General features: G+C 40.8%; 5 protein-coding genes across 5 annotated transcripts; 1 reads left to right on the top strand and 4 right to left on the bottom strand.

Annotated features, from left to right (window-relative positions):
- Positions 1-607: 607 nt before the first annotated feature.
- Positions 608-2,942, bottom strand: BGZ61DRAFT_469592 (uncharacterized protein; the record flags this gene model as incomplete). The annotated part of the gene is made up of 4 exons (XM_046247974.1): positions 608-824; positions 864-1,037; positions 1,384-1,951; positions 2,061-2,942. The coding sequence occupies 4 exons, from the start codon at positions 2,940-2,942 to the stop codon at positions 670-672; spliced, it is 1,779 nt and encodes a 592-aa protein (XP_046093215.1). The 3' UTR covers positions 608-669.
- A 2,307-nt stretch (positions 2,943-5,249) lies between these two features.
- Positions 5,250-6,149, bottom strand: BGZ61DRAFT_376152 (uncharacterized protein; the record flags this gene model as incomplete). Its single annotated transcript, XM_046242476.1, has 1 exon — positions 5,250-6,149. A coding segment is annotated over one exon (900 nt), but the record flags the coding sequence as incomplete, so codon positions are not given.
- A 2,854-nt stretch (positions 6,150-9,003) lies between these two features.
- BGZ61DRAFT_501149 (uncharacterized protein) lies at positions 9,004-10,389 on the bottom strand (the record flags this gene model as incomplete). Its single annotated transcript, XM_046251659.1, has 5 exons — positions 9,004-9,065; positions 9,123-9,231; positions 9,394-9,626; positions 9,964-9,968; positions 10,349-10,389. 5 exons carry the CDS (start codon positions 10,387-10,389, stop codon positions 9,004-9,006), a joined length of 450 nt encoding a protein of 149 aa, XP_046093213.1.
- Positions 10,390-11,124: 735 nt separating this feature from the next.
- Positions 11,125-15,591, bottom strand: BGZ61DRAFT_511306 (uncharacterized protein). Its single transcript, XM_046252119.1, has 4 exons — positions 14,396-15,591; positions 13,248-14,333; positions 12,439-13,151; positions 11,125-11,937 (listed from the first exon to the last, which is right to left on the bottom strand). The coding sequence occupies exons 1-4, from the start codon at positions 15,447-15,449 to the stop codon at positions 11,257-11,259; spliced, it is 3,534 nt and encodes a 1,177-aa protein (XP_046093212.1). The 5' UTR covers positions 15,450-15,591; the 3' UTR covers positions 11,125-11,256.
- Positions 15,592-17,072: 1,481 nt separating this feature from the next.
- BGZ61DRAFT_376157 (uncharacterized protein) lies at positions 17,073-17,261 on the top strand (the record flags this gene model as incomplete). The annotated part of the gene is made up of 1 exon (XM_046242477.1): positions 17,073-17,261. A coding segment is annotated over one exon (189 nt), but the record flags the coding sequence as incomplete, so codon positions are not given.
- Positions 17,262-25,487: the final 8,226 nt, after the last annotated feature.

Here is a 25,487-nt window from a genome sequence, read left to right as displayed (position 1 = left end):
ATGTAGATAGGGTTCTGCAGCAGCATAGCAGCCTCAAGAGCAGCCTGCTTGTGCGGCGGCAAGTGCCGGTAAGGAAGACAAGCGGGCAGCAGAGGCCCGCAGCCGGATCAGCCCCTTCAGCTTGTCCGATAGCTCAAGGCTGCCGTAAAGGTGAGGTGGCATTCGTCGATAACCACTCGGTCAAGCCGGTTGCCGACGCTGAGGCCGGCTGCCCACTGCAGGAAGCTATCAGTGATAGCAGCCTCGGCTGATACTATAGTGGACTGTAGGCCAGGAATCCTGAGCCTCTGGCCAGGTCCGGCAGTCCAGCCGGCATCCTGACAGCGGCTGACAAGCTGGTCCTTGAGCGCCCGATATGGGCGCAACTACAATTGTCATGCCGGCTCCAGTCAGAAGGGCCGGCACCATAAAGATCAGGCTCTTGCCGGCACCGGTAGGCAGGACGGCCACAAGAGGAGTCTGCTTGGCTGCGGCTAGCTGGATAGCCTCCTGTCACGGCCAGGGCCCATATCCTTGCGGCTGTGCCGCAAGACGTACGAGGCTCGTGCGCGCCAGGGACGGGAAAATTCCACAGCTCAGGGGCATTTGGGAAACTTCTTTCTTTCTTCTTCATCTTTGATGTAAATAGCATCCTGGACTAGATAGCTGGAATCCAGCTACTAGAGCCGTTCACACCTCCTTCTGTGCTGCTGAGCGGAACTCGGCTGCCGGATTCTGCAGGGCCTGCCGTAGAGTCTGCAGGAGGAGCCGGTCGTCTAAGGCTCCAACTGCGGCCGAGCCGGCTGTCTGTAGCAGCCCTAGAGGCCGGATCCTTTGGCGGCTTTCTGCCCTTCAGCTCGCCTTTAGTTCCAAGCTGGCTCTACTCCTTTTCTTCCCTCGAACTGTTTTCTTTTGTGCTGGGTGAGCCCTAGCTGCTTTTGTCTTAATGCTAGCTGTTGCTGCTGCTGCTCTTTTTTTTCTTTCTTCTTCTTCTCCTTCTTCTTCTTCTTTATCTTTCTGTACTTCTATATCTTGAGTCTTCTCAGCAGCTTCTTCCGCTATACAGCCAAGAAAGTGCCAGCGTGACTAGCCTGGCCAAAGACCTCTAAGACTTCAGAGGTCAGCCGCTTGAGGATCTCAATAGTCACTCATAGCCGGCAGCTGTACGGCTTGTGTGTAGCAGCTAGATCCTCAACATTCTATAGCTCTCGCCCTTTCTTCCTCCTATCCTCTGCCTGGTGGCTGTGCTAAAATACCCCCTCTGGGGCCCTCGGGCGCGAGTATGCCGCTGGCTGACGGCAATAGCGATATGCCGCCACTGCTGCAGCGTAATCCTTTGGCCGATATAGTGCTGGGTCTATTTGGCAAGGGCTCGAGATAGCTAGTTGCTATTCCAGGGCGTACCGGGCTTTTCGTGCTGATGCCAGATAAAGTTGCTCGGCAGATAGACCTTATCGCGGAGGGCTAGCCGGCTGCTCTCGAGCCGGTTTGTAAAGGGCTGGATGTAAAGTATATACATACAGAAGCTGCCCAACCCGGCCCGGCAGCATCCGAGGGATAACCTTAGGGCTGTGAAGTGGGCAAGGGATTTGTGATACTGGCTGACTAAGACGACCTTGCCGTCGATGATAAATACGCTGCAGTTCCGATTGATGCCGTTGACGAGCCGCAGCCCGGTGATTTCCGGCCCTCGAAGAGGCTGGTTGGTTAGATGGATGAGGACTAATAGCAGCTCTTGGAAGTGCTTGACCTGCTGTAAATACCGCTGGACCCGGGGCCATTTCCACTCGCCCTTGCTGTCGAGGAACTCCTTCTGCAGCGGGCCTGCCACAAGGCTCTGGAGTATTTCCTTTTCCCGCCCCAGCAGGCCGTTGGTATGCATAAAGGATTGGCCGCGCTGGGTCTGGGTCAGATCGTCGCGAATAGCTGCTAGAGGGATGAGAAAGCGGCCTCGAGCTTCAAGCCCGGCTGTCTGCTGTATATAGGGCCCGGCTGGCCCTGCTGCTGCTGCTGCTGCTGGAGGGCCGGAATAGCAGTCTTTCCCATAGAAGATCTTCAGCATCTGCCGTCATTCTGGCCACTAGCTGCCGGATGCTATCTATTGCAAGAGGCTGACCGTGGTAGTAAAGCAGGGTTCCTTCAGCATTCCACAAGACTGCAAGCCGGCTGCCGGTCTCCATTGCAATCTTCCGACCGTAGAGCAGCAGGCTCAAGATATAGCCCATTGGTGCAAAGCTGGTCTTACATAGCCAGCTCTCTCTTGCTGCATGCAGTTGCTCGGGCAGATCTGTCAGTGCCGCCCGCTGGCTGCTGGGGATCGCCGCCTCGGCTACAACAGCTCGGCCTGTATATACGAGGCCGGCTAGAGTGCCTGTAAATAGATGGGCCGGCTGCAGCTGCCCGGTTTGCTTGTTGATCCCCAGGACGGCGACAAAGTGCCACAGCGGGCTCGCAAAGGGGTCGGCAGGAAGGCGCTGCATCCAAAAGCTGGCTAAAGCCTGTAGGACCTCTTCTTCAACCTGGGCTCTTATCTTGCTATTGTCATGACTGTTACTACAGCCGCCCTCATCGTCCTCGTCCTCATCGCTGTTGTTGCCGCTACTATAGCTGCAGCCTGCCGCCACGGCCTGCTCGAGCCGACGGGCAAGCCTTGCAAGCTGGCCTCGCTGCATTGGGGTAAGAATAAGAGCGTGCTGTGTGGCTAGCTCGGCCGGCTCAAGCGTCCGAACCCGTAGGCAGTAGCAGAGAAAGCGCTTGCTATAGCGCAGATATCGATCCATGCTGTCCTTTTCCTGCAGGGGCCCAAAGGGCCGGCTGTGAGTCTCCTGCAGGTGGGGGCTGGCCAGGTAGAGCCGGCCGATGTGCGGCAGCGCCCCGAGGCCGGCGATGCAGCGGCGGAAGAAGACCCGGTCTAGGGCTTCAACAAGCATCTGTAGGTCCGGCTCGTCTGCTTGCTGCGGCATCCGGCTGGCGGCGTGGATTCGGCTAGGTCTCGGCAGCCAAAGTGATCGAGCCAGCCGGTGCCGCAGCCAAAGTTGGTAATCTCGTGCTTGGGGATGCTATCTTTAGCTATCTGAAGCAGCCTTGCTAGCTGGTCGTCCTGCTCGTGCTCCATCGCTGCTGGATAGTAGCTGCAAGCTGAGCCTGCTGCTGCTGCTGCTGCCTCTGCCCCTGCCTCTGTACTTCTGCTCTAGACTCTATACTGAGGCTTGAGCTTGAGCTTGAGCTTAAGGGGCAAGAAGAAGAGCCAGAGTGTGAGTGTAACGAGCAGCCTAGGCTTAGGAAGGAGGCGGCTGTTGCAGCAGCTGCAGTTGGGTCGACTGCAAAGTAGGCCCGTCTTGCCGGCTGCGTGAAGAAGGTCTGAGCTAGAGCCCGATACCAGAGGCCGGCTCGAGCCTGCTTGCTGCTGCACGCATGGAGCTGGCTGCAGTGTGTTTTGCAGAGCTTCCAGTTAACTGTTATAAAGCTGGAGCATTTCCGGCACCGGAATACTGGGTGGGCAGGAAGCCCAGCAAAGGGGGCTACTGCTGCCGTGCCTCTGCTGCCGGCACTGCTAAGGTCCTGCTTCTTCTCGCCCTCCCTCTGGCCTTCTGGCTCTAGCTGCTGCAGCTGCAGGCGGCAGCTAGGTCCTTCGAGGTTCTATTGGCTGTAGTATTCAGCAAGGGCCCGGCGAGTGGGCTGGCTGAGGTCGGGATGCTGCTTGCGGAGGTGGCTTGGCAGGTCGGTAATAGCATAGCCGTGAGAGGTGCAGATGAGGATCTGAAGGTGGGGATAGTGGCAGAGCCAGCTCTGGCTTGCTGTAATAGCTGCTTGCTGCTGCTGCTGATCCATAGTAAGAGAGAGAGAGAGAGAGAGAGAGAGGGAGGAGGAGGGAGGGAGGGAGGGAGAGAGGGGGGAGGGGAAGTTAAGGGAGGAAGGAAGGAAGGAAGGAAGGAAGGAAAGGCTCTTTTTCTTGCTCTCTCTTTCTCTCTTTCTTTTTCTCTTCCTTCTCTTCTCTCTCTCTCTCTCTCTCTCTCTCCTCTCTCTTCTCTCTCTCTTCTTTCTCTCTCTTCTCTCTCTCTCTCTTCTTTCTCTTCTCTCTCTCTCTTTTGTCTTAGCCCTTCTTTTCCCTCTTTCCCCCTTTTACCCTTAACCCTAGCCGGCTTCTGATTGGCTGCAGACCGGTCATCAAGTGCCAACGGTCATCAAGTGCCGCCCCTGAGGTCCGGTGGGGCCGCGGCCGGGGGGCGCGGGCCAATGGCCGTGCGCAGAGCGGTCATCGAGTGCCGCCGAATGGCACTGGATGACCGCGGAATAGTGGTTAGGGGCTCGTGCCGGCTGCCCGCCCAACATATGCATCATCATCCATATCTGCTCCCGGAACTGCTCGACGGCTCGGCCGTACCTGCGCAAACGCTCTGCCCCGGCTCTGCCTCTCCGTCCCCGGCGCGGCGGTGTCTGTCATGGTCAACACGGCCAACATACGCCGCGCCTCCTGCAATACGTTATGCAACATATCGGATAACGTGCCCATCCCCAATCGCACGCGTTTGTGAATAATCTGGTCGCCTCGCCAATCGATCGTCTCCTCGCCCGGGGTCGTAAATCGGATCTTCAACCCGTACGAACGTGTATCGATGATACAATTCATCGGCGTCGGCTCTGCTTCCTTGTCATCGGATATCCGCGTCATGAACCGCCGCATCTTGCCTCGGATAATGCGGAACAACCCGTCGGCCTTCTCCTTTGCCCTCCGTTTACCTACAACCTGCTGCAACTGGGCGATCTGATCCTGCCGCTCCAATGTGGACTGGTATAACACTAAATACCGGGCCACCTTGATGACGGCTGAATATACTTGGGTGTAATTCACAACCGGTATCCATCCGCCGTCCGGGTTCAACCCCCATGACGGCCAACGCACTAATGACGATACTCTCGTAATGCTGCCCGCTCTTCAATGGATGGTCGAATAATTGGATGACGGCGTCTAAACAACTCCGTTCCAACCGACACTCTGTATATCGGCCAATGGTGTCGGTCCCGGCCACAACCTGCTCAACTCCTTGGCAAAACTGGGCCCACGACCTGTCTTGTTGTATTGTCGTGCGGTACGGCGGCCGTTTCCTCCCGCGCCGGCTTCCGGGCTTGCGGCTCTCTTCGCTTGTGCTGCCACGGGCATCTTCGTCGTCACTTTCGTCCGTACTGTACTCTGTGCTGTTGTCGCTGTCGCTGTCCCCATGCGTTCCATCCAATATCTGCAATCGCTCCCAAATACACATCATCGTACGTCAATGCCCCTTGTACCGGATCCATGCGTCTGGCTCCATAATCCCTTCAAACGGCTTGTTGGGCGTGATGTGAATCTCTTTCCGCTCCATCTCGAACAACTCGGCTGTGCCGGGACTGCAACGGCTGGTGGCCACATACGCATTGTCCAATACGCATTCGAAAATCTCCCACATCGTCTGCAATACCGGCTCGTTCTCGCCAATCGGCTGCAACACTTCCTTCCGCAACCACATCTTGTCGATATTGGCCAAATGCCGGGGCCATCCGCATCGTTTCAACCATCGCTGCGCCTCCCACTTGTCGCTGATATCTTGGACCCGGGCATTGGCCTCGCTTTCGAACGCTTCTTTATCTTCTTGCTGAATGCGCTTAATAAACTCGGCTTTGCGGTTGACGTCGTTCTGGCTGTCCCCTCTGCTGCTTGATGGGATGCTCCGACCGACCTCGAACCAACTGCTGGCGACCCGATTCCGGAAAAACCGCTGACACTGCACTCCTGTTCTCCATGGCACCGCCGGGTCGGCTGCTGCGGACTCCTTGGTGCGCCGACTGCGTGTCCGATGGTTTATCCATCTATGATGAACCCGATAATGCTGTTTGATGCGTCGCAACTGACGGGCCACATACGGACACTCATCACATCCTAATCCGTCCGGCTTGGGTGGCGGCAACCATGGTATCGGGGCTGTGGTTGGGGGCGGTACTGACCATTGCTTTAACTCTTCTTGGTTACTGATGATCCCGGGGATGGCCTTGATGATGTTGTGGATGTATTTGGCCTTGTTATCTGCTGCATGCTGTGCTTTCATATGACGGACTACCTCGTTGGATACGACGGCTATTTGGTATGGTTTATATATAACAAATGGGTACTCGGGTACGTAAATAAACGGCTCTATATTGCTGGGGCCGTGGTGATAATAATTATAATAAATACTGGGCTGTAATTATATTATTATTCTATTTTACTGTCTGATATATTGCTTTTACTGGGTTGCTGGGTTACTGTTTTTAACTATGGATTATAGGCGGAATATATGTATCCTCTTCGAAGAGTTTATTTATAATTTTCTGATAGTTCATTTATGATTTTCTGATAGATACTATATTCTATTCGTATATAATCTCTTCTGTATGTTGTTAATTGTGAAATTAGCTTTATGGGATTTTCATAGTGAAATATCTACAAGTTCACCCCTTTAGGTCTTCTAAGTTCAGGTCTTCTACAAGTTCACCCTCTAGTCATTAATAGCGCGGTTTGAATTTATATGGAGTTTTCAACGAGGTCTACTATCTTCTTATCTATTATTCAACTCTTTCTAGACGGCAATTCAACTTCCTCAAGATAGGGTTATAAGACTTCTTCCATTGCGGATATCTTCGTTTAAATTCTTTAATGAGCTCATGGACTCGAGTTTCCATATTGCGCACCACTTGTGCTTGCTTTTTCCGCATAACAACAAGGCCCTCCTCATCTGAAGTAGCCTCAGCTTCATCACTTCCTGATATTGAACTTAAGTTGCTGTCTGGTTGGATTGTAGTGCGGTTCTAATGCCTTTTGCGTCGGTTTTGCTGACGATGTTAGAGATGTTTATATGACTCTAACCCCTTTTTTAAAAACCAGATACAGTTGTTAACCTCATTGTATTCCTTGAATGTTTTAGCAACTTCCATTTGTCTTATCTGGTATTATTTCTTTGGAAAAAAAGGACTCTCGGGAGAGGTATCTAATTCCAGTGAAGGTATAATAGAAGGGCTTTGAGGCAGCCTAGCTGATACTTGCTTCCAAAGAGCAACCAACTGGGCATAGAGCTCATTTTCAGGCATTTAAATCAATTCCTGTTTGGGTTGTATGATATAGGGCATATAGCTCCTGGAAAACCGAGAACCTGCTAGTTGCTAGCTATTAATAGGATGATTTTCAATGTTGGATGCTAGCAGTAGATGGGCAAGTATTCCAGTCTGTTGGGACTTAGCGTAGTGTCTGATGAGTTCTTAATGCAAACTAGGCCACTATATAAACTGTATTTCCTCCTTCTTCTTATACATGAATCCCCGGCTATGTAGATATGGGAGAATCCAATGGCTTCCAAGGAATAACCTTTTCAGCTCTTACCGCCACCTCCATGCGCCAGATTTACCTCGTGCAGTCCTGATAGCATAGAAGCTCTGCTGGAATAATATATGGTATGGCTTCTCATTCCACCCCTGCTATTCAAAATGGTCATCCTTCGATTTCCAAAGCTAAGTAAATAATACGTGAATATCCTTTACTGCCAACCTGTTTTCTTGCGCAAGCTGAAGTGGCTGGTAATCTTTAAGCATAGCATTATTAACACTATCATAGCAGAGGGGAATATCTCCTGCTAATATAGCCTCTATATACTCTAGCTTTAGAGCTAACTTAACGTAAAAGAAGACATCCTTTCAAAAGGCATATAAGCAGAGCTCTTGAAGGTAATTCTCTAAGAGGTTGAGGCACATAAGTATAGCACTGAACTCGAGTATCTATTAATAAGCCTTATTTACTTAAATAAAGTCAATCTATATATCTCATACTTAGTAGTACCAAGCGTAGTAAACAGTCTATATAGATGGGTTGTTGAATATTATATAGGCTGCATAGGGTTGCCGGAAAGTAAATATATTCCAGTCGATCTTGTCAAGAAACTAAGCATAGCCATACACCTCCATTATACATTTAAACTCAAGATCTTTATATTGGCAAAGTCTATTTAGCTGACTTGGATCGGGCTGCTATTATATATCTTGCTAGTAACCGCCGACTTTCTATATCAATCTACCTAAGTAAGAAAATTAGAAATAGCAAAAAAATATAAGTATGATTCTTATATACTCCCAAGTTACAAAATGCAGGTCCTAAAAGCTATATACTATCTCAAACCCAATATAGAACTTATTGATATTCCACTGTAGCCATTAAAGCAAAGTATCAGTTGTGAAATTATAATATGGGGAACTATCGTCGGTGGGTACAATAAGGCGCATGTTATAGAGCTCTCGGGAGCGCATTTGGCTATTAATTGCGCAAAATAGCTCCTTGGAAATATGATGCTCTTCTCTAATATTAAAGGACTTCTACATAGATCCCAATAACGCATAGTAGCATCGGAGCTTTGTGTATAGATATGCCTTGATCAATACAGCTGGCTAATAGCTAAGACTACCTTCAATAAGTTCCTATGTCTTTCTTAACTTCTTGTTAAGGGCAAGCATCTCAATAGCTATATTTGTAAATAGATATACATTCCCTGCCGCGAAAACTTCCTTGACACTGGGATAGAATTGAGAGTAGAGAAGGCTAGCAAGATAGCATAAAAAACACTTTCCAGTCTCAATAGTCAAGCTTCTAGTATCTTAAAGCATACTAAAGGGATAAAAGGCTTGTTTCTGGCTCGCTTCATCAGCCGACCCGTGCTGGGCCTGGAAGGTATATAACTCCAAGCAGTATTACTTATATAATAGCAATTCAGCTCGTTTGTCTCTTAGATCATCCATAGCCTCAGCCGCCAGTTGGCTCCAAGGTACAACTTGCGATGCCTATCGAGGGTAAGTTTCTTTTCCGATATTAAGATAGAAGTCTGGCGTAATGTGGCTCTTGTTAATAGCTTTGACCCAATACCCCTTAAAGCGTGATACCATTTTCTCCTAGGTGACGTCTTTTATGAGGATCTTAAGGTTCTTTACTTGAAGGAGGATAGTTACATCCTAGAACTGTTAGAATCCTGGTTCTTAAATAGTAGCGAGGATATTAGCCCAAACTTCGGCTAGTACCTCTAGTAGTAGAAAGTATACTAATTGTTATTCCCATGCTACTAGATGTATACGCTAAGTAAGTGTTTCCACTCTACGAGCAGTAGAGTTATAGCGACTGTAGTTATAGCTTGACGGATAATACTGGATATGGGCGCTACTGTAGTATTTGTATATTGCCGGGAAGAGAATGCCGTCCGTCCATAGCTAAAAGTCTTCATCTCGGAGCCGGCTGCACTTCTACTCCTCTCAATATAGGTTGAGAAATAGAAAGTATAGAGATATATCCTCCAATCTAATAATATAGCTAAAGGTATAGTAAGGAATCTAGTGGATAGGTCGGTGTATTTTATGTTATATTCTAGTTACATTAAAGTAAGTAACCGGCCTTAAATTAAGATAAAAATCAGACTGAAGATTAGATATAGTTATCTGGGTAGGAGACCATCGAATACCCTGCTTGGCAACTACAAGGCAACTTGGGAAGGCTATGATGCTATCTATATTAAAGGAAACCCCGGCATTATCTATAACCCTATTATCTTCTCTTAAGTAAAGATGAGGAGGTATTTTGTTTTTAGAGCTAATATTATAGAATATCTCTTTTTAAGTTATAGTATTAAGCTTTCCAGCTAGGTTATCTTTTTAGTGTGCTATAATTGTAGGGCTAAGGATATTAAGACCTAGCTTAAGTATAAATTCTAGATATATTATGAGATTGATATATTTATTTAAGTTTTTTAATTATTTATATTCTGCTTCTTAATAGTAGTTATTATAATATCCTTGAAATTTAATAAGTTATTTTATTAACTTCTATATAAGGCATCTAACTAAATCTTACTTATTATTTTATATTTAAAGTAAGATTTCTAATATCTTCTTAAAGGGAATATTTAAATTAAGATTCTTATTATTTAAAATAGATACTAAATTTACTATATCTATAAAATCCATTATATCTATAGTAATACCAATATCTAATACAGCTTACTCTTCTATCTCTTCTAATAGTAGAGGACTAGCTAGAGGAAGGAATTCCAAGATATCTATATAGTTAAGTCCTAGTATACCAGTGGGATTGCCTAGAGAATAAATATCAATTAATATATTCACCTACGCAGCACCTGCCCCTAACTCTTAGTAATTCCCTCTGCTCAGCTAAATAGGAAGTAGAGGCAAAGCAAAAAGAAATAGGTTAAGGAAGCTAGTATGTACTATATCACATTGTATAGAGGCTGCTCCCTGCTGCTTTGCTTATTTCCACGCTACATCCGCATTAGTCTTTTTCTTAGGTATAGAATATATACAAAGTTAGCTATACTTAGGTTTTGTTGGGCTAGTGCTAGACTGGGGATTGTTCATAATATAACAAAAATAGTTAGGAAAGATAATTAGATAAGCTATAGTTAAATACCTCTTTAATTTCCTTAACTTAAACTTCAGCAAGATTACCAAAGTTATTGAGGTCCGCCGCCCCTCTTAGATATAAAACCCAGCGCAACCTCTTAATAAAAGTCCCATTATGTAATATACATTTAAACAGGGATGCAAAATCTAATTGTATATATATAGGAGCATCCTATTATAGAGTAATATCTAATAAGCTTTAAAAGTAATATAAATTCTAAAAAAGATCTAGAGTATTTTATACTTATATTATTCTTAAAGTAGCTTAGTTTATTTATAAAAATTAAATATAGTCTATTTTATCTGCTAAATTCTAATTGGCTATAAGATATAGAGTTAATGACGAGGTTAATAACTTATAAGATAAATATAGAAGCCACAATAAATAAAAATCTATTAATCTATTGGTAGAATGTATCAAAATACTTTATTATATTCTTAGAGTCTATACCAAGTAATTTTACTCTACATTCAGCTGCTAGTTTGAGTCGGTTAAGATATAGTAGTTTACTCACGCCTTTGCGTAACTACGTAAAATCGCGCCTAGGCGTGAACCTATGGGGCGCTCTTTTTCTGAGCCAAGACATTCTTATGTCAGCAATCATTTTGTCAAGCTTCAATCCAACAATTATTCCAAACTCCAATAACTTGTGTCATCGGGTAGTGAAAAATATGGGACTAGATTCATTCGTCTACGATTCTATCGCTCTATAACTGGTGTTATTTTTGTTTTGTTCTGATAAAATTTCGTCCTCTGAACAGCCCGTCATCCCTGACCCCAAAATCTCCATATGAACTATGCTCTGTATCACGCCCAGCAACTCACCAATGCCCCCAAGGCGTGATGGAGACCTCGACTCCCTTCTCGACAAGAAGCTTTGCCACTGCCTCGTGGTGGTTCCGTGAGGCTAGAAAATGTGGTGTCCATCCATACTCGTTGCTGGCATTGACGTCTGCTCCCTCGTCGATAAGCAACATCGCCACCGCCTCGTAGCCATTCTCCGAAGCCCGTAAGAGTGGTGTCCATCTATTATTGTCGCTGGCGTTGACGTCTGCTCTCTTGTTGATAAGAAGCCTTACTACCGCCTCATGGCCCTTCCGTGAGGCTAGAAAGAGTGGTGATATTCCATATTTGTCGCTGGCGTTGATGTCTGCTCCTTTGTCGATAAGAACTCTCACCACCGCCTCGTAGCCATTCCGTAAAGCCCGTAAGAGTGGTGTCCATCCATGCTCATTGCTAGCATGGACGTCTGCTCCCTTGATAATAAGAAGCATCGCCACCGCCTCGTGGCCATTCTCTAAGGCCCGTAAGAGTGGTGTCCATCCATCATTGTCGCTGGCGTTGACGTCTGCTCTCTTGTCGATAAGAAGCCTTACTACCGCCTCGTGGCCCCTCTCTGAGGCCCGTAAGAGTGGTGTCCATCCATCTTTATCGCTGGCGTTAGCGTCTGCTCCCTTGCCGATAAGAAGCCTTACCACCGCCTCGTAGCCATTCTCTGAGGCCTGTAAGAGCAGTGTCCATCCATATTTGTTGCTGGTTTTGGCGTTTGCTCCTTTGCCGATAAGAAGCCTTACCACCGCCTCGTGGCCCTTTTTTAAGGTCCTTGTGCGTGGTGTCCATCCATATTTGTCACTGGCGTTGACGTCTGCTCCTTTCGCTAAGACCCGTAAGAGTGGTGTCCATCCATATTTGTCGCTGGTGTTGGCCTCTGCTCCTTTGTCGATAAGAAGCCTCGCCACCGCCTCGTGGCCCCTCTCTGAGGCCCGTAAGAGTGGTGTCCATCCATCTTTATCACTGGCGTTGACGTCTGCTCCTTTGCCGATAAGAAGCCTTACCACCGCCTTATGGCCCTTCGCTAAGGCCTGTAAGAGTGGTGTCCATCCATCATTGTCGCTGGCGTTGATATCTGCTCCCTTGTTGATAAGAAGCCTTACTACCGCCTCGTGGCCGTTCCGTGAGGCTAGAAAGAGTGCTCCTTTGCCGATAAGAAGCCCCGCCACCGCCTCGTGGCCGTTCTCTGAGGCCAGTGAAAGTGACATTCGGCCCCCCCAATCCACGTCATTGACTGTGGTCCCTGTTTGGAGAAGCAGCTTGACAATGCCTACCCGACCATTCTGGGCAGCCCAGGATAGCGGTGTTCGATTTTCGTATTCTTTCAAGTCTTTCCTGCCGTTCAGACCCTCTGTAATGTCGACTCCGTTACAGATGCTCGAAGGCGAGTTCAGAAGAGCAGCAACAGCATCTTTGTTACCGTTTGCCAAAGCAGCAAAGAGCGGGTACCCATATATCTCTCCAAAAACATGAACACGCGGATCCTCCTTGAGCCTTGTGCGGATGAGCTCCGAGAATCCGTTTTCTGCGAGAAGATAGAAGAGACTTGCATCCGGGCTGTATTCACGAATCTTGAACTTTTCAAAAAGATTGATGAAGCTGATCCAGTTGGGAACGGAGAAACAAGATAGAAACTCGTCTTGAGGAACCGCATCCGCCGCAGCGTTGGCATGGTAGAAAACATGCTGACTAGCATACTCCAAAAAAGGGTACTCCTTTGAGATTTCCGTGGCCTGTGAATGCAGCTTGCTGACAGACGCACGCACCAAGGTATGATTCATGTATGAGTTGCAACATTGTTTGAGTCTCTCATGGCTTGGGCTCTCCCAGTCAAATCCAAGATCAGGCCACAATTCATGGAGACCCCCATCTTTGACGAGAAAATCTCGTACGGATTCGTGTATGAATTACACAGTTGGTTGCTTGGCTTTTGTGATTTCAGCGAGTCCCTTCGAAGAGCTGATGACACATCTTGCGGTACAGTCACGGCCGTCTGAGACGGTAACAATCGGGATTTCAGGATCGGCAAGATTCTCCAGGGACAATCCGGACCACAGTGCGTGATAGTACTCGTCTGGTCTCAGTGGCCGCTTTGCGTAGAGGATCCAGAGGATACAGAGCAGTAGCTCCTCCATGTTCTCGTTGTCCCTCCTCAATAGGTCCTTGAAAAGTTCACTCAAGCCACTCGGAGCTTCCGCCAGTCTCTTTTTCAGAGCTAGGCGACCTCGGCGGTTTTCCTTGTTCAGAATGTCGACAACTAGGGCGACCCACAAGAAAACCCCGGCAGCTTTCTCAAGCATCTTTGGTCGCAGCTCTTCGACAAGTGAAGGATCCTTGATTCGCAGGTTGCTTTTGATGTAGTTATCCAAGTCTCCAGCATGGCCGTCCTGGTCCTCAAGTGCGAGTCGGATGCCCAGTCGTACATCGACGTACGGGTAATGGCGGCTCGAGAAACAGATCTGGAGCCGCACGCCTGTTTCAGTGCAATGTTCGGCCAAGTCTTCGAAGTACTCAACCAAGTCCATAACTTGCTGCTCGTCACACTCATCAAGAGCATCAACAAAGCAAGTAAATGAGCGTTCACCGAGGGCAGAGATTGCGCTGCGGAAAAGGCTTTTGAGAACGTTCAGGGAAGGGCAATTGGTTTGGCTTCGAGGAACCAGGTCGGGATCATCGAAGACTTCTTGGAGGTCAGGGAATCCCTCTAGGAGCTGCAAAAGCAAGGATCGGTACATGCCAGAAATCGATTTCTCCAGATACTCGCCTCTGGCGTTGAAGAAGAATGAGGCAGTGATGGCCTGTTGACGAATATCTTTCTTTTTCATCTTCATGTATATGAACTTCATAATGGTCGACTTACCAGCACCAGGTTTGCCCCTAATCCACAAAAAGCCATGGTGCCGTGACAGTTTCTGGGGATCAAGCCATGCCTGGTAATCTGGGTGCTTGAGAAACCAGTGACAGGTTTTGGCGTGAGCAGGTTTGATGGCAGTTTTGCGGGCATCGATTTGCTCGAATGTAAGGGAATCCAGCAACCGCTGTCGACGGTCTTGTGATGCATCTTGACCTGCTGACTGATTGTGAGCCTGGGTCTTGACAAATGGCCACCAAGCCCCAGCGATGACTTACCAGGGTCGGGCATGTACCCAGCCTCTGCAACTTCTCCATCCACGGCGAGCACCTCCAGGAACTCTCTTGCATATGCGGCGGCGGTTGCTGCGGCATACCTTTGCCATTCCTTAGCCTTATGAGAGTCTGAATAGTCGCAGATGCCCCGAATTGGAAGACAAGGGAGAACATCCATGAGGCCAGCAGCCTCCATTTCGAAACAGATAATGTCCAATTCGCGGGCGACATTATCCCGGGTGGTGGCATCTTTCATCACCTGGTTCCCGGAAGCGATGGCACCGTAATGGATCATCGGGTCATCGGACACTCGCGCCCTTCGCCATACTAGCTTCGACTGGTCACAATGGTCGCATCTGGGCGTTGCAGCTTCGTGCTTATACGACGCCTGAAACAGGCGATCTGGTGTGCTCGGACGACTGTACGCGGCGCGTCTTTCCATCTTCTCCCGCAAAATGAACGGGATTCGGCTTGGCTCGAACTCATGTTGCGATCGTAGATTGGTTACGGCTGTACGGAGTGAATACCCGGGGATCTTCGGGGTCGCTGTTCGCTGGATCTTTCCGTCCTCGACTACCTTGCCTAGATTATACTGCATCACTCTTATTCCAACGACGATGTCGCCCAAACGAATATCAGCCTTGCTCGGCGCTCCGCCTCCAATGCCGACCATCAACCCCCGTCGGATGGACGGAAATGTACGGGTTAGGTTGGTTAAAACGTTGGCCGCATCATTCGTTCCATACTGGGCATCAGGCAAGCATGCAATGACGACGTTGTGTTGCTTAATGCTTCCCAGCGTGTACGAGTTGTTGTCGTTCGCATGTCTAGGCAGGGCTTCGTGAACCTCGTCCAGCATGGCTTGAGCTGCTGCCATCTCTATGTACAGCGCGCAGATCCAGGCGATGGTGTAATGATCGTGTCGTAGGGTGGTCGAACCGTTTCGCGACTTATGAGCCACATTGCCCAGGTCATGGTGGAAAGTCTTTTGTCGATTTGGAGGGTGAGACGAGTTTGTCTCAGCATGGTCTTCGTGCCAAAAACTTCTCCCATCCATGTCGGCAAGATGTCCGTCTGGCTACGATTTAACAGGCCCGATTTTGCTCGGCATGTAAACGTCGGTAGGGGTAGATGTTACCGAATGAGTGAAGGAAAGTTGTCTGGTGTATGGCTATTATCGCAAGGATTTTCAGCTTATTCGTATTTGGACTTGGTAGGAAGAAGAGGCGAGAGACAATCGAACACGCATCAGGCAGCCATGGACGGTGCCCGACGCAGCCACCGCCGCAGCAACTTTGGAAAATTTAGTCCTACTCGGATCCGGCCGAACTTTTTTTTACAGTAAATAGTTCATGCTATTGCAGTCGGCTCCCTATCCACAATGACAAACTGGCGTTGCTAATTAGACTCAAGGAAATTTTATGGGTATAGGTGGTTAAGCATCTTCATCTCGCCATATAAGGTATCAAGGTTATCAAGGTTGGGCTTCGGGTTGCGGGTTGGGACGTGTGTCGCGAAAGGATAAAATAACACAATGAAATCAACCAAAAATCAGCCACAACGATACACCGAATAAAAAGTAGATGCAGCGATGGAGAAAAATCTATTTGATTCGAAGAAAAGTAAATTAAATATTTTACTGTCTTCAACGGGCCTTTTATGCTTCATTCAAGTCAACAACATGAATGTACAGGGTAAGTGTAAGTCTATGTTGAACCCACCTTGGGGCCAAGATCTGACCCATAAGGGTAGCAACCCCTGGAGCGGACCTAGAAGTGGGGGAGACCAGCGGAGCCGGGAACGCGGCCACTGTAATTTATAGGGGACCGCACTGCTAGCTACTGCTGAATACCACCTTTGGCATCTCACTGTATATGACCCTTTGTGAACGATCTTCCAAAGAGCCACATCATGTGCCAATTAACAAAGCAAGCACCTCCCACCACAATGCGACCTACTGCAAACACTTTCGCAACACGCAAGATTTGAACCTGGAAGGTGTGATCAGAGTTGATGAAGGAAAGGGAAATTGGCCATAGCCAACTTCGTTCCTCAAGGCTCCTTTGCGCAAACCGCGACCGGTTTCCTCTCCTGTTTCATTGCCCTGCGTCTGCTTAAAGCGGAAATTAGTGGGACTGGCTTATCGCAGCTTTTGATTGGCTAGGCTGGCGATAACTGATCTGCTGACTCAGCCCCTTGACTTGAACCAATTATAGGATTCGCTGCTGCCCCACTGTTGTCCGGTTGACATCACAAAGCGACGCGACGCTTATTGTGACTGGGCAATCAGATTTGTTGAAAACACCAAAGGGAGACCTGAGATATAGGCGTACGTTCGCCCTTGTTATTGCTTCCGGCTTCTTATCTTCTCCTCCAAGAGAATATTGCATTCACTATCGATTTTGGCCTAGCTAAATAGAATCTATAACGATAGCAAACTAGAATCTAAGCTATTATTAGAGCCCTTATTTAAGCATGCTATTAAAGAAGATTAAAAATAAAGACTTCTATTACCTCCCTTAGAAGACGAGAGTTAACTTTTTCGCGTCTCTTAGATAAACAATACTAGACTATTAAAATAGCCTAAGGTCAGACCCGTTACGGATGCAAGTAACCCATGGCTTTAACTGTCGGCTTCAAAATATACTCGGGATCTGCATAATAATAGTTCAGACTAGGAGGATGGCATATACCACGAGTATTAGAGTTTGGCGTTGAAATGGGTTTACAATCGGCAAGGTTGTATAAGAAAGTGTCCCTAAGTTATATCTTAGTATTAGTATTTTTATCTCCTAGCAGGAGATTATATGGATTGTCTCTAGAAAACAACGGACTTATTACTCGGGATCTTAATATCGGCGACAATTAATAACCTCCTTTACTCAAGGCGATGCTTATTAAGGTCGATGGATAGTCAACTTACTAGGGCATTCTTTATTTAAGTATATATTATATACTTAGCAACGATATATTGCAATATAGGTTTTATGAGGATATTTCATTCTTAGCAGAGCCTAATAATTATAGTAGTAGGCTGTTACTAAAAGATATAGAGGAGATTCTTAATTGTATAAAAGAATACTGCAATCTATGCTATTTTAAAATAGCATGGAACTTTAAGGTTTATTAATACCTACTAGAAAAGATCTTTTAGGCTGATAACTATTTATATTTAGTTAACTTCTTATTAAGGTAAGTATGCACCTAATTAGTTATACTCGGCTCTTAACTCTATTACTATATATACTAATCCTCGCTAGCTACTCTACCTTTATTATTAAGAAATATCTACCTACTATAATAAGATTCAAACTTATTAACTTCTATATCTATATTAACCTCAGTATGGATTCTAATAAAGAAAAAGATTATAGCACCCAAGTTAATAACCTAAGCTGCATTCTCTTAATATAATATATAAACTATACCTTCTATCTTAACCTTGCAGCTCGACTAATATCTACTAGCATCGAGACTAAGTAAATAGGAGATGATGAGGATAATGCTATACTGCAAATTGGTATATAGCAAGCTATATAGTAGAACTACTAAGTCGGGGCTTTTCGGTCTTTAGGGATAAAGATCATCTAATTAGATACTTGCAGCCACTAGGGCTAGAATTGGTGGGTTCCTTCAATAGGAAATACTGCATCGGGTAGGACCGGTAGCCAGACCTACTAGGGCCATAAATTGGGAAGGTCTCGGACAAGACCTTCCAGACAACAACCAAGCATCATCCTTCTAGCATCTTATCTTTTTCAATTAACAGTCTTTTGACCTATTCTTTGAGGACCTATTAAAGGTCCATTTAATCAAACAGTATCAGCTGAGAAAGCTATCTACTTTGCCCGGCTATCCAATTTATCCGGACCCCAAACCTAACCCTATCCAACCTTCCCGACACAACACTATCGCGGTCATCACAGCTCTGCCTCTGGGTGGGTTGTATATTCTTAGTATCCTCTGCTCACTCCCTCACTCAATTTTTGGAGGTCACGGTGGGGCGTGAGAAAACTAGCAGAGAGAAGCCAGTCCTACAACCAGGGATAAGGAGCATCTCGACCGAAAGGACGGGACAGATGCGCCTGATCTCTGGGAGCAGCGGCACTTTTTAGCTGCCCTAAGAACCCTTCAATTTGTAGTATTAACCACCAGCTATGGAGGTGATGGAGAGACGCGAGAGATTATAAGGAAAGTTTCGACTCCCTAATGTTGGGGTATCGCCAGAACCCCGACGCTGACTGCATGCGCATAACAGTCAACTGCCAAGTCTATACTAGCGAGACTGTTTGATTAGATGATAGAGAATGACTTGATGCTGATGAAAACCGAATTGATAAGGTCTTTCCCGCGCAGGGGGAGATAGGGACTTTAAATAATGAAATGTTATAGCGGCAAAGCTAATACTTTTTTAGTATTTAAGTATAGGATATTATCCCAGTAAAATATTATAAGAAAAAGAAAGATTAACCTTGAATAATATCTTAAACTTAAAATTAAATAACTTAAGAAGCTAGTTAGTAAGTTAAGTAGCTTCTAGCTTAATATTAGCTATTAAGATTCTTAATAGTAATTTAACTAGGCGGGGGAGATAATTAGCTAGATATAAAAGAATATTAATTATAAGTAAGTTATAATTTTTCTTATAATTAGGCTTTAGCTTATTATAAAAAACTAAGTAATTATAATTATAGTAATTAGACTATATTATTAGTAGGAATATAAAGAATATTAGATATAGCTTTTTATTCTAAGAAATAATATATATAATAACTAAGACTTTTCTAATAATAATAACTACTTATTATCTTTTTTTTCTATACCTTCTTTTTATAAATCTTTGAGACTTTTTAATAGTTCTTCTATAAATCTTAATATTATTATCTTAAAAGGCTATTATAAAACCTGCTTACCTATTAGGAGATTCTATAATAATTATAATTTTAGTAGTAGAAGGATTAAGTATAAGCCTATTTAATATTACTTATAATAATAATAACCTTACTCTAGTTAAACTAGAGAATCCTAAAAGTATTCTATTTAATCTATCTTTATCTCCTTAAATTATACTAGAAGATGTTGCTATACTTAGCAACTCTGCTAGATTGTTTAATTAGATAAATATAAATAATGCAGCTCTTAGCCGGGCTGCTAAGATTGCAGCTAAATTAAATTAGTATAAGGAAAACATAAAGAAGATCTTGGATGTAATTTCAATTCTAGCTGCTGAGTATATTAAAGGCTTAGCTTTGTGGGTTTTTTTTAATAATAAATTTAATAGCTATAATGTCATAAGATTCCTACAGTATTATAACTATTATATAAATAGTTAATATATGGAAGATAATAACTGGAATAACTATATTAACTTCTATATAACGGGGACTGTTGCCTTGTAAGTTAGAAGGTATGTAAAGTTACTATTTTAAAATAAGCTTAAGTAAATCTTTTAAATAAGTTTAAATACTAGGACGAGGACTAAGTATAGTTATTTAATAACTAGCTCTTTATAAAAAATATAGAATAGCTAGTTAAAGATTATATTATTATTATAAACTAGCTTAATAATTATATATTTTTTATAAAAAGGTTAATCCAGGCTATTAGAAATAGTTAGTTACCAATTAAAGGCAATCTTTAATACTATATCTATTAGTATCTAGTAAAGCCTTTATAAGAGCCTAGATAAGTTACCTAAGGCTATTAAGTCTATAGAATACCTCTTTTTATATAAAAAGATCAAGTCTTTTATAAATAGATATATTAGTATTTAAGCTAGAAGTATCCTATACTAATTTCTTCTTCTAAAGCCTAAACTTATAAAGATTTAGAGGAATACTTAAATAACTGAGCTCTTCCAATAATACCCCCTCCTATAATTCTTAAGAAAGAATAAGATAAGATTGCTAGGATTAATTAAATAACTAACTTATCTAAGGAATTAAATAGCTAAAGATTAATATATCCTAGGGCAATAAGCAAGCAATCTAAATGTAGAAATAGATTGACTACTATTTAATAAGAAATATAGATACCTTAATAAAATAAGAGTTAAATATATATTTAATATCATTTAATTATTTAATAGATAATAAGAATATTTATATAAATACCTTTATAAGTAGCTGTAACTATTTTTATTGCAGTAAGATTAGGTATAATATAAAGTTATACTTTAATCTCCAGTTTAATTAGAAGAATAGCTATGCTAACTACAATACTTATAGCAGTTATACTAGGTTAGAAGGACTAAGAAATAACTAGTCCCTCTATTCTAGTATTTAATTCTACTGAGAATTGTATATTTAAAGATTTATTATTTTCTAAGTTAAAAGGTTCCTAAGCTTAATAGAATACCCTTATATAAAGAAGATAAAGAAATATTAAATACCTAAGGTCTTTATAGCTAGAGAAAATAAGAAATACCTAATTAATAAGTTTATAAAAAGAAATACAGATTACCTATATAAACTTCTACTAATAATTAGCTTTAATACTCCTTAAAGGCCTTACTATATAAAAATAATATATTATAAGAATAGTCTACTATCAATATTATATAAATAGACCTAACTGACAATCCATTTAATCAAGAGATTGTAACCAACTAGTTGGAAGTTGCTATTAATAAATATAAATAGCAGTATATTAAAGACAGCCTTAATATAGAAGATACGGAATAACTATAAGAGATAATACTATTTCTATACCTCTCCTATTAACAAGAAATAACTTATACAGACGCAAGAATAATCTCCTTCTACCTTCTATATAAAAGATATACAGAACTAGGCTAATAATACTATTGCTAAAATTATTAAGGGAATTTAGAAAGTAAAGATTAGTTGTATACTTAAGGATTTATATACTCTAAACCCCTCGTAGCTTATCAGGTTGCTATGTTATTTAACGACCTAGCTAAAGGTATATAAAATGTTAAATAATAACCTATTGTATCTCTAAGAAAAGAAAAGAAAGATAAGCCTAAGATCATATTATTACCCTTAAGGTTCCAACCTTATAGATAAATATTTTAATAACCTAGAAAAGAAGATTGATAAGAATACTATTATAGAGTAGTATCCCTATAAGAAAAGCCTATAAAAACCCTTACTAGCTGGCTTTAGGGACTTTCTTATTATAAAGAGAAACTTAAGAGTATATAATAGTAAAAAAGGCTTAGCTCTTAATTAAAAAAGAGCCTTTATCTAATCTAATAGTTAATATCTCTTAAATCTATTAGCCTTTTATCTCTAGTAATAGATTATTTATTAAAGCTAAGAACTTCTAAGAATCTAAGTATAGCTTAATTTACCTAATAGGCTTACTTTTAAGGCTCTAGTTAATATAGATTCTAAAGGTAATATAATTTTAAAAGACCTTATTAATTAGTATAAAATACTTATACTTCTATATTAATAAATATAACTTCCTACTTAAATAACTAAGTTATAATAATTAGTATAGCTAAAGTAAAGCTCTACTTAGGAAATATTATACTTTCTAGTAGGTATATATAGCTTCTAAGGGAAAGTTCTAATTAACTTTATTCTAAAGATACTATTTATCTATTCTACTAAGATATTATTTAATTATATAGCTAAGAATAGAAATATACTTATAAAATGCTAATTAGGTAATATATAGATTATTACTCTAGTAGCTAGAAGTATATAATAGAAATCCTAAGATAGAAGCTTAAGTAGCCTACTCTATTTATTAATATTTATACTCTTTCTAATAATTTTAAGCTTATAGATAATAACTTAAATAAGAAAGATAATTATATCTATATAGATTCTAATAGCTTAGATAACTATAAATAAAACTAAGTATAAATACTAAAACCTTATTTAGTATAAATAGATCTTAAGTTAAGATTAATAACTTCTTTAAGAATCTAGAAGTTATATCTTATTATATTAAAAAGGCAATAATTTAATTAAACCTATTAGTTATAGTATAGTAATTGCTATTATATATACTATTATATAAGCTAGCTAAAAGTTATACTAGAAGATAGTTAAAGAGGCTAGAGAGGAGCTTATATTTATAAAGCTAGGCTCTAAGCCAGTTAAAAACTTATTAAGGTAAATACTATATATAAAAGAAAAGAAGTTAAAATTCACCTTAAGATAATATTCTATCTAATAGCTCTACTTTTAAAGGGGACTCCTACTAAAAGAGAAAAAATAGAAAGAAGTTAAAGAGCTACTCTATAAGAAACCTAACTACCCTAACTATATTACCTAAATTCTCTATAATAGAAAAAGAATCCTCCTTTATAGAGAATATCTAGATAAGCTTAAGCCTATATATAGAATACCTCTCTTTAGAGAGTTAGATATCTTTATATATATTATATTTAATAGGGAGGCTACTCTTACTTGGGATTTTATAGAGTATAGAAGTATTAACTCTATAGTAGCCCCTCTATAGTTATTAAGGTTACTAAATATAAAGCTTAGTAAGTAGGAAGTATTTCTATTCTAAAGAGCTTAAGAAGAAAGTTATTAATCTTCTAAGGGAATATATAAAAAGAGGATCTTAGAGGAATCTTATACCTCCTACTATAACCTATAATTTCTTATTATAAAAAAGAATAGTAGGCTTTATTTAATTAATTTACTATAAGAATTAACTTTATTATAATTTATAATAGTCTTATTTCTATAGATACTGATAAATTTTCTGCTAATTTTGAGATATATAAGATAATTTTATATTTAACTTCTTTTTTAGTATAACTAAGTCCTGCTAGATAAGATAAGTAGAGACTTAATAATATTTAATACTTCTATTAGGCTACTAAGGATATATACTCTTCTTAAGAAGCTATAAATTCTATAGTATAGTTTATTAGGGTTATTATATAAATTTTATTTAATTTATATTAATATCTACTGCTTATTCTTAGATAATATTACTATTAAAGAGCCTTTAATTATATATAATAATAAAAAGCTCTTCTAGATATTAGGAGATTTATTCTTAAATACCTAATAAATATTAATAAGATACTTATTAATATTAAGTTAGCTAGCTATATTATTTCTATAGTTAAATCTCAATTTTACTAGTAGATAGCTAAGATTATAGGCTATCTATATAGTATATATAGTTAATAACCTATAAATAAGCTAATTATTAAGATTAATAAGTAGGACTCTTATAATAATATATCTAATATTAGAGCTTTTCTCAGCTAGTTAGTACTATTAAAATAGATCTTATACTTTATATAAATTGCTAAGCTTTAATTAAACTCTTAAAAAAGAAGCTAAATAGAAATAGATCCAGCTAAATTGCTGCTATATCTAAGTTAAAGACTTGGTTACCTTAAAGCTAATTCTTATAATACTAAACTGCTTAGAGGATATAGGGGAAATTATCCTAATAGTTAATATAAGTAGAACGGATAGGGATATATCTTAATATAAGTTATTAAAGGAAAAGATATTCTATTTACTTTAAATCTAGTATCTAAACTAAAGTTAAATCTAACTATAACCTATAAAAAGAGAGTATTAAGCTATTTTATATTTCTTTTAAAGGATTTAAGTATAATTTATAGTATTTAATTTACTCTTAAAATTAATACTTAAGTTCTTATTTACTAGATTAATAGAAGAGCTAATAATATTCCAGTATATTAATTAATTATTAGTTAAGCTATCTTATATTCTTTAACTTTATAGTTAAGTATATACCTAGAAAGAAGAATAGTATTACTAATAGGCTTTTATATAAGCCTAGTAGGCTATTTAATTAAATAGATATATAATTAAGAGAGACTAGAAGAATTTATAGACCTCTACTTAAACTCTATTAAAGTAAGAGGCTTAAGATACTAATTAAATTATTCTAAATAAGTAATATTTAAGAGAATACTAATTAATAGCTTACTATCTAATTAAGCTTTAAAGGCTTAAGAGTTTATTAAGTTAGCTAATTTAGAAATCTTTAAAGAAAGAGCCTAATATTCTTTATTAAGAACTAAAAGCTTTAAAGAAAATATAAATTATAGTTAAGATTATTATTAGTAGTAGATAATAATATAACTAAAAAGGCTATTATTACTAGTATCTACTATAAGGCAGTTATAAAAGTAGGAAGGTTACTTATAATCTTATTAGCAAAAGTATTACTAGCTAGGTATATAAAGCTAAGTTAAAAATATAGTAGTATACTGCCTAGTCTACTAGAAATATACCCTTAGAGACTATTAAAGACTGCTATTCTAACTACCTTAGATACTCTATAATAAAGGTATATATTAATACTAGTATCTACTACTTAATTAAAGAATAAAATACCTTTTAAAGAGAGGTATAATCTTATAGAGTAGGTAGAGGCTAAACTCTTAGTATCTCTTATAGTACCCTAATAAGAATCTTTATATAGTTTATATTCTATTACTTTGGATACTTATTATTACTATCTTTAATAATAGCAAGAAAATCTTAATAGACTAGTAGACCTTCTTAAGAAAGTTGAATATATATAATCTTTATTTTACCCTATAATTTAAAGGTAAATAGTATTATTAAGAATAGTTACTCCTTATTATAGAGCTTAAAAAAAATAGAGCTAGAAGCTAAGAGTAGATAGCTGCTTAATTTAAAGAGAGTATTACTAGCTAATTAATTAGCTATTAGGGTATTATATAGTTACTCTCCTTCTACTTACTTTATAATAGGAATCTATTCTTCTATTAGAAGTAGATATTTCTATATAGTATATTATTAATTAGAAGAAGATTTCTACTATAGAAGGTCTTCTTAATACTAGAATTAGAGTTCTTTAAAAATAAAAAGAGAATATTAAGATAGCTATAATTAAAGTAGCTATATTCTATAATTAGCTTGCTACTAAGAGAAATAAGTAGAATCTCTTCTATCTTTAAAAAAGTAACTTAAGCTAGGAGATTTAATCTTAAAGTTTAACTATACTAAAATCATAATCTAATAACTAAGGCTAAATAAAGCTAAGATAGTTAGGTTTCTATTATATTTTAAAGTAGTTACTAGTCTTCTTATACCTATAAGCTTAAGACTCTTAATAGAATTATCTTTAATAGACCTATATATAGAGA

Source organism: Ilyonectria robusta, assembly GCF_021365365.1.
Source record: "Ilyonectria robusta strain PMI_751 chromosome Unknown BGZ61scaffold_113, whole genome shotgun sequence".
Taxonomy (NCBI): domain Eukaryota; kingdom Fungi; phylum Ascomycota; class Sordariomycetes; order Hypocreales; family Nectriaceae; genus Ilyonectria; species Ilyonectria robusta.
This window is presented reverse-complemented; position numbering and strand designations above follow the sequence as displayed.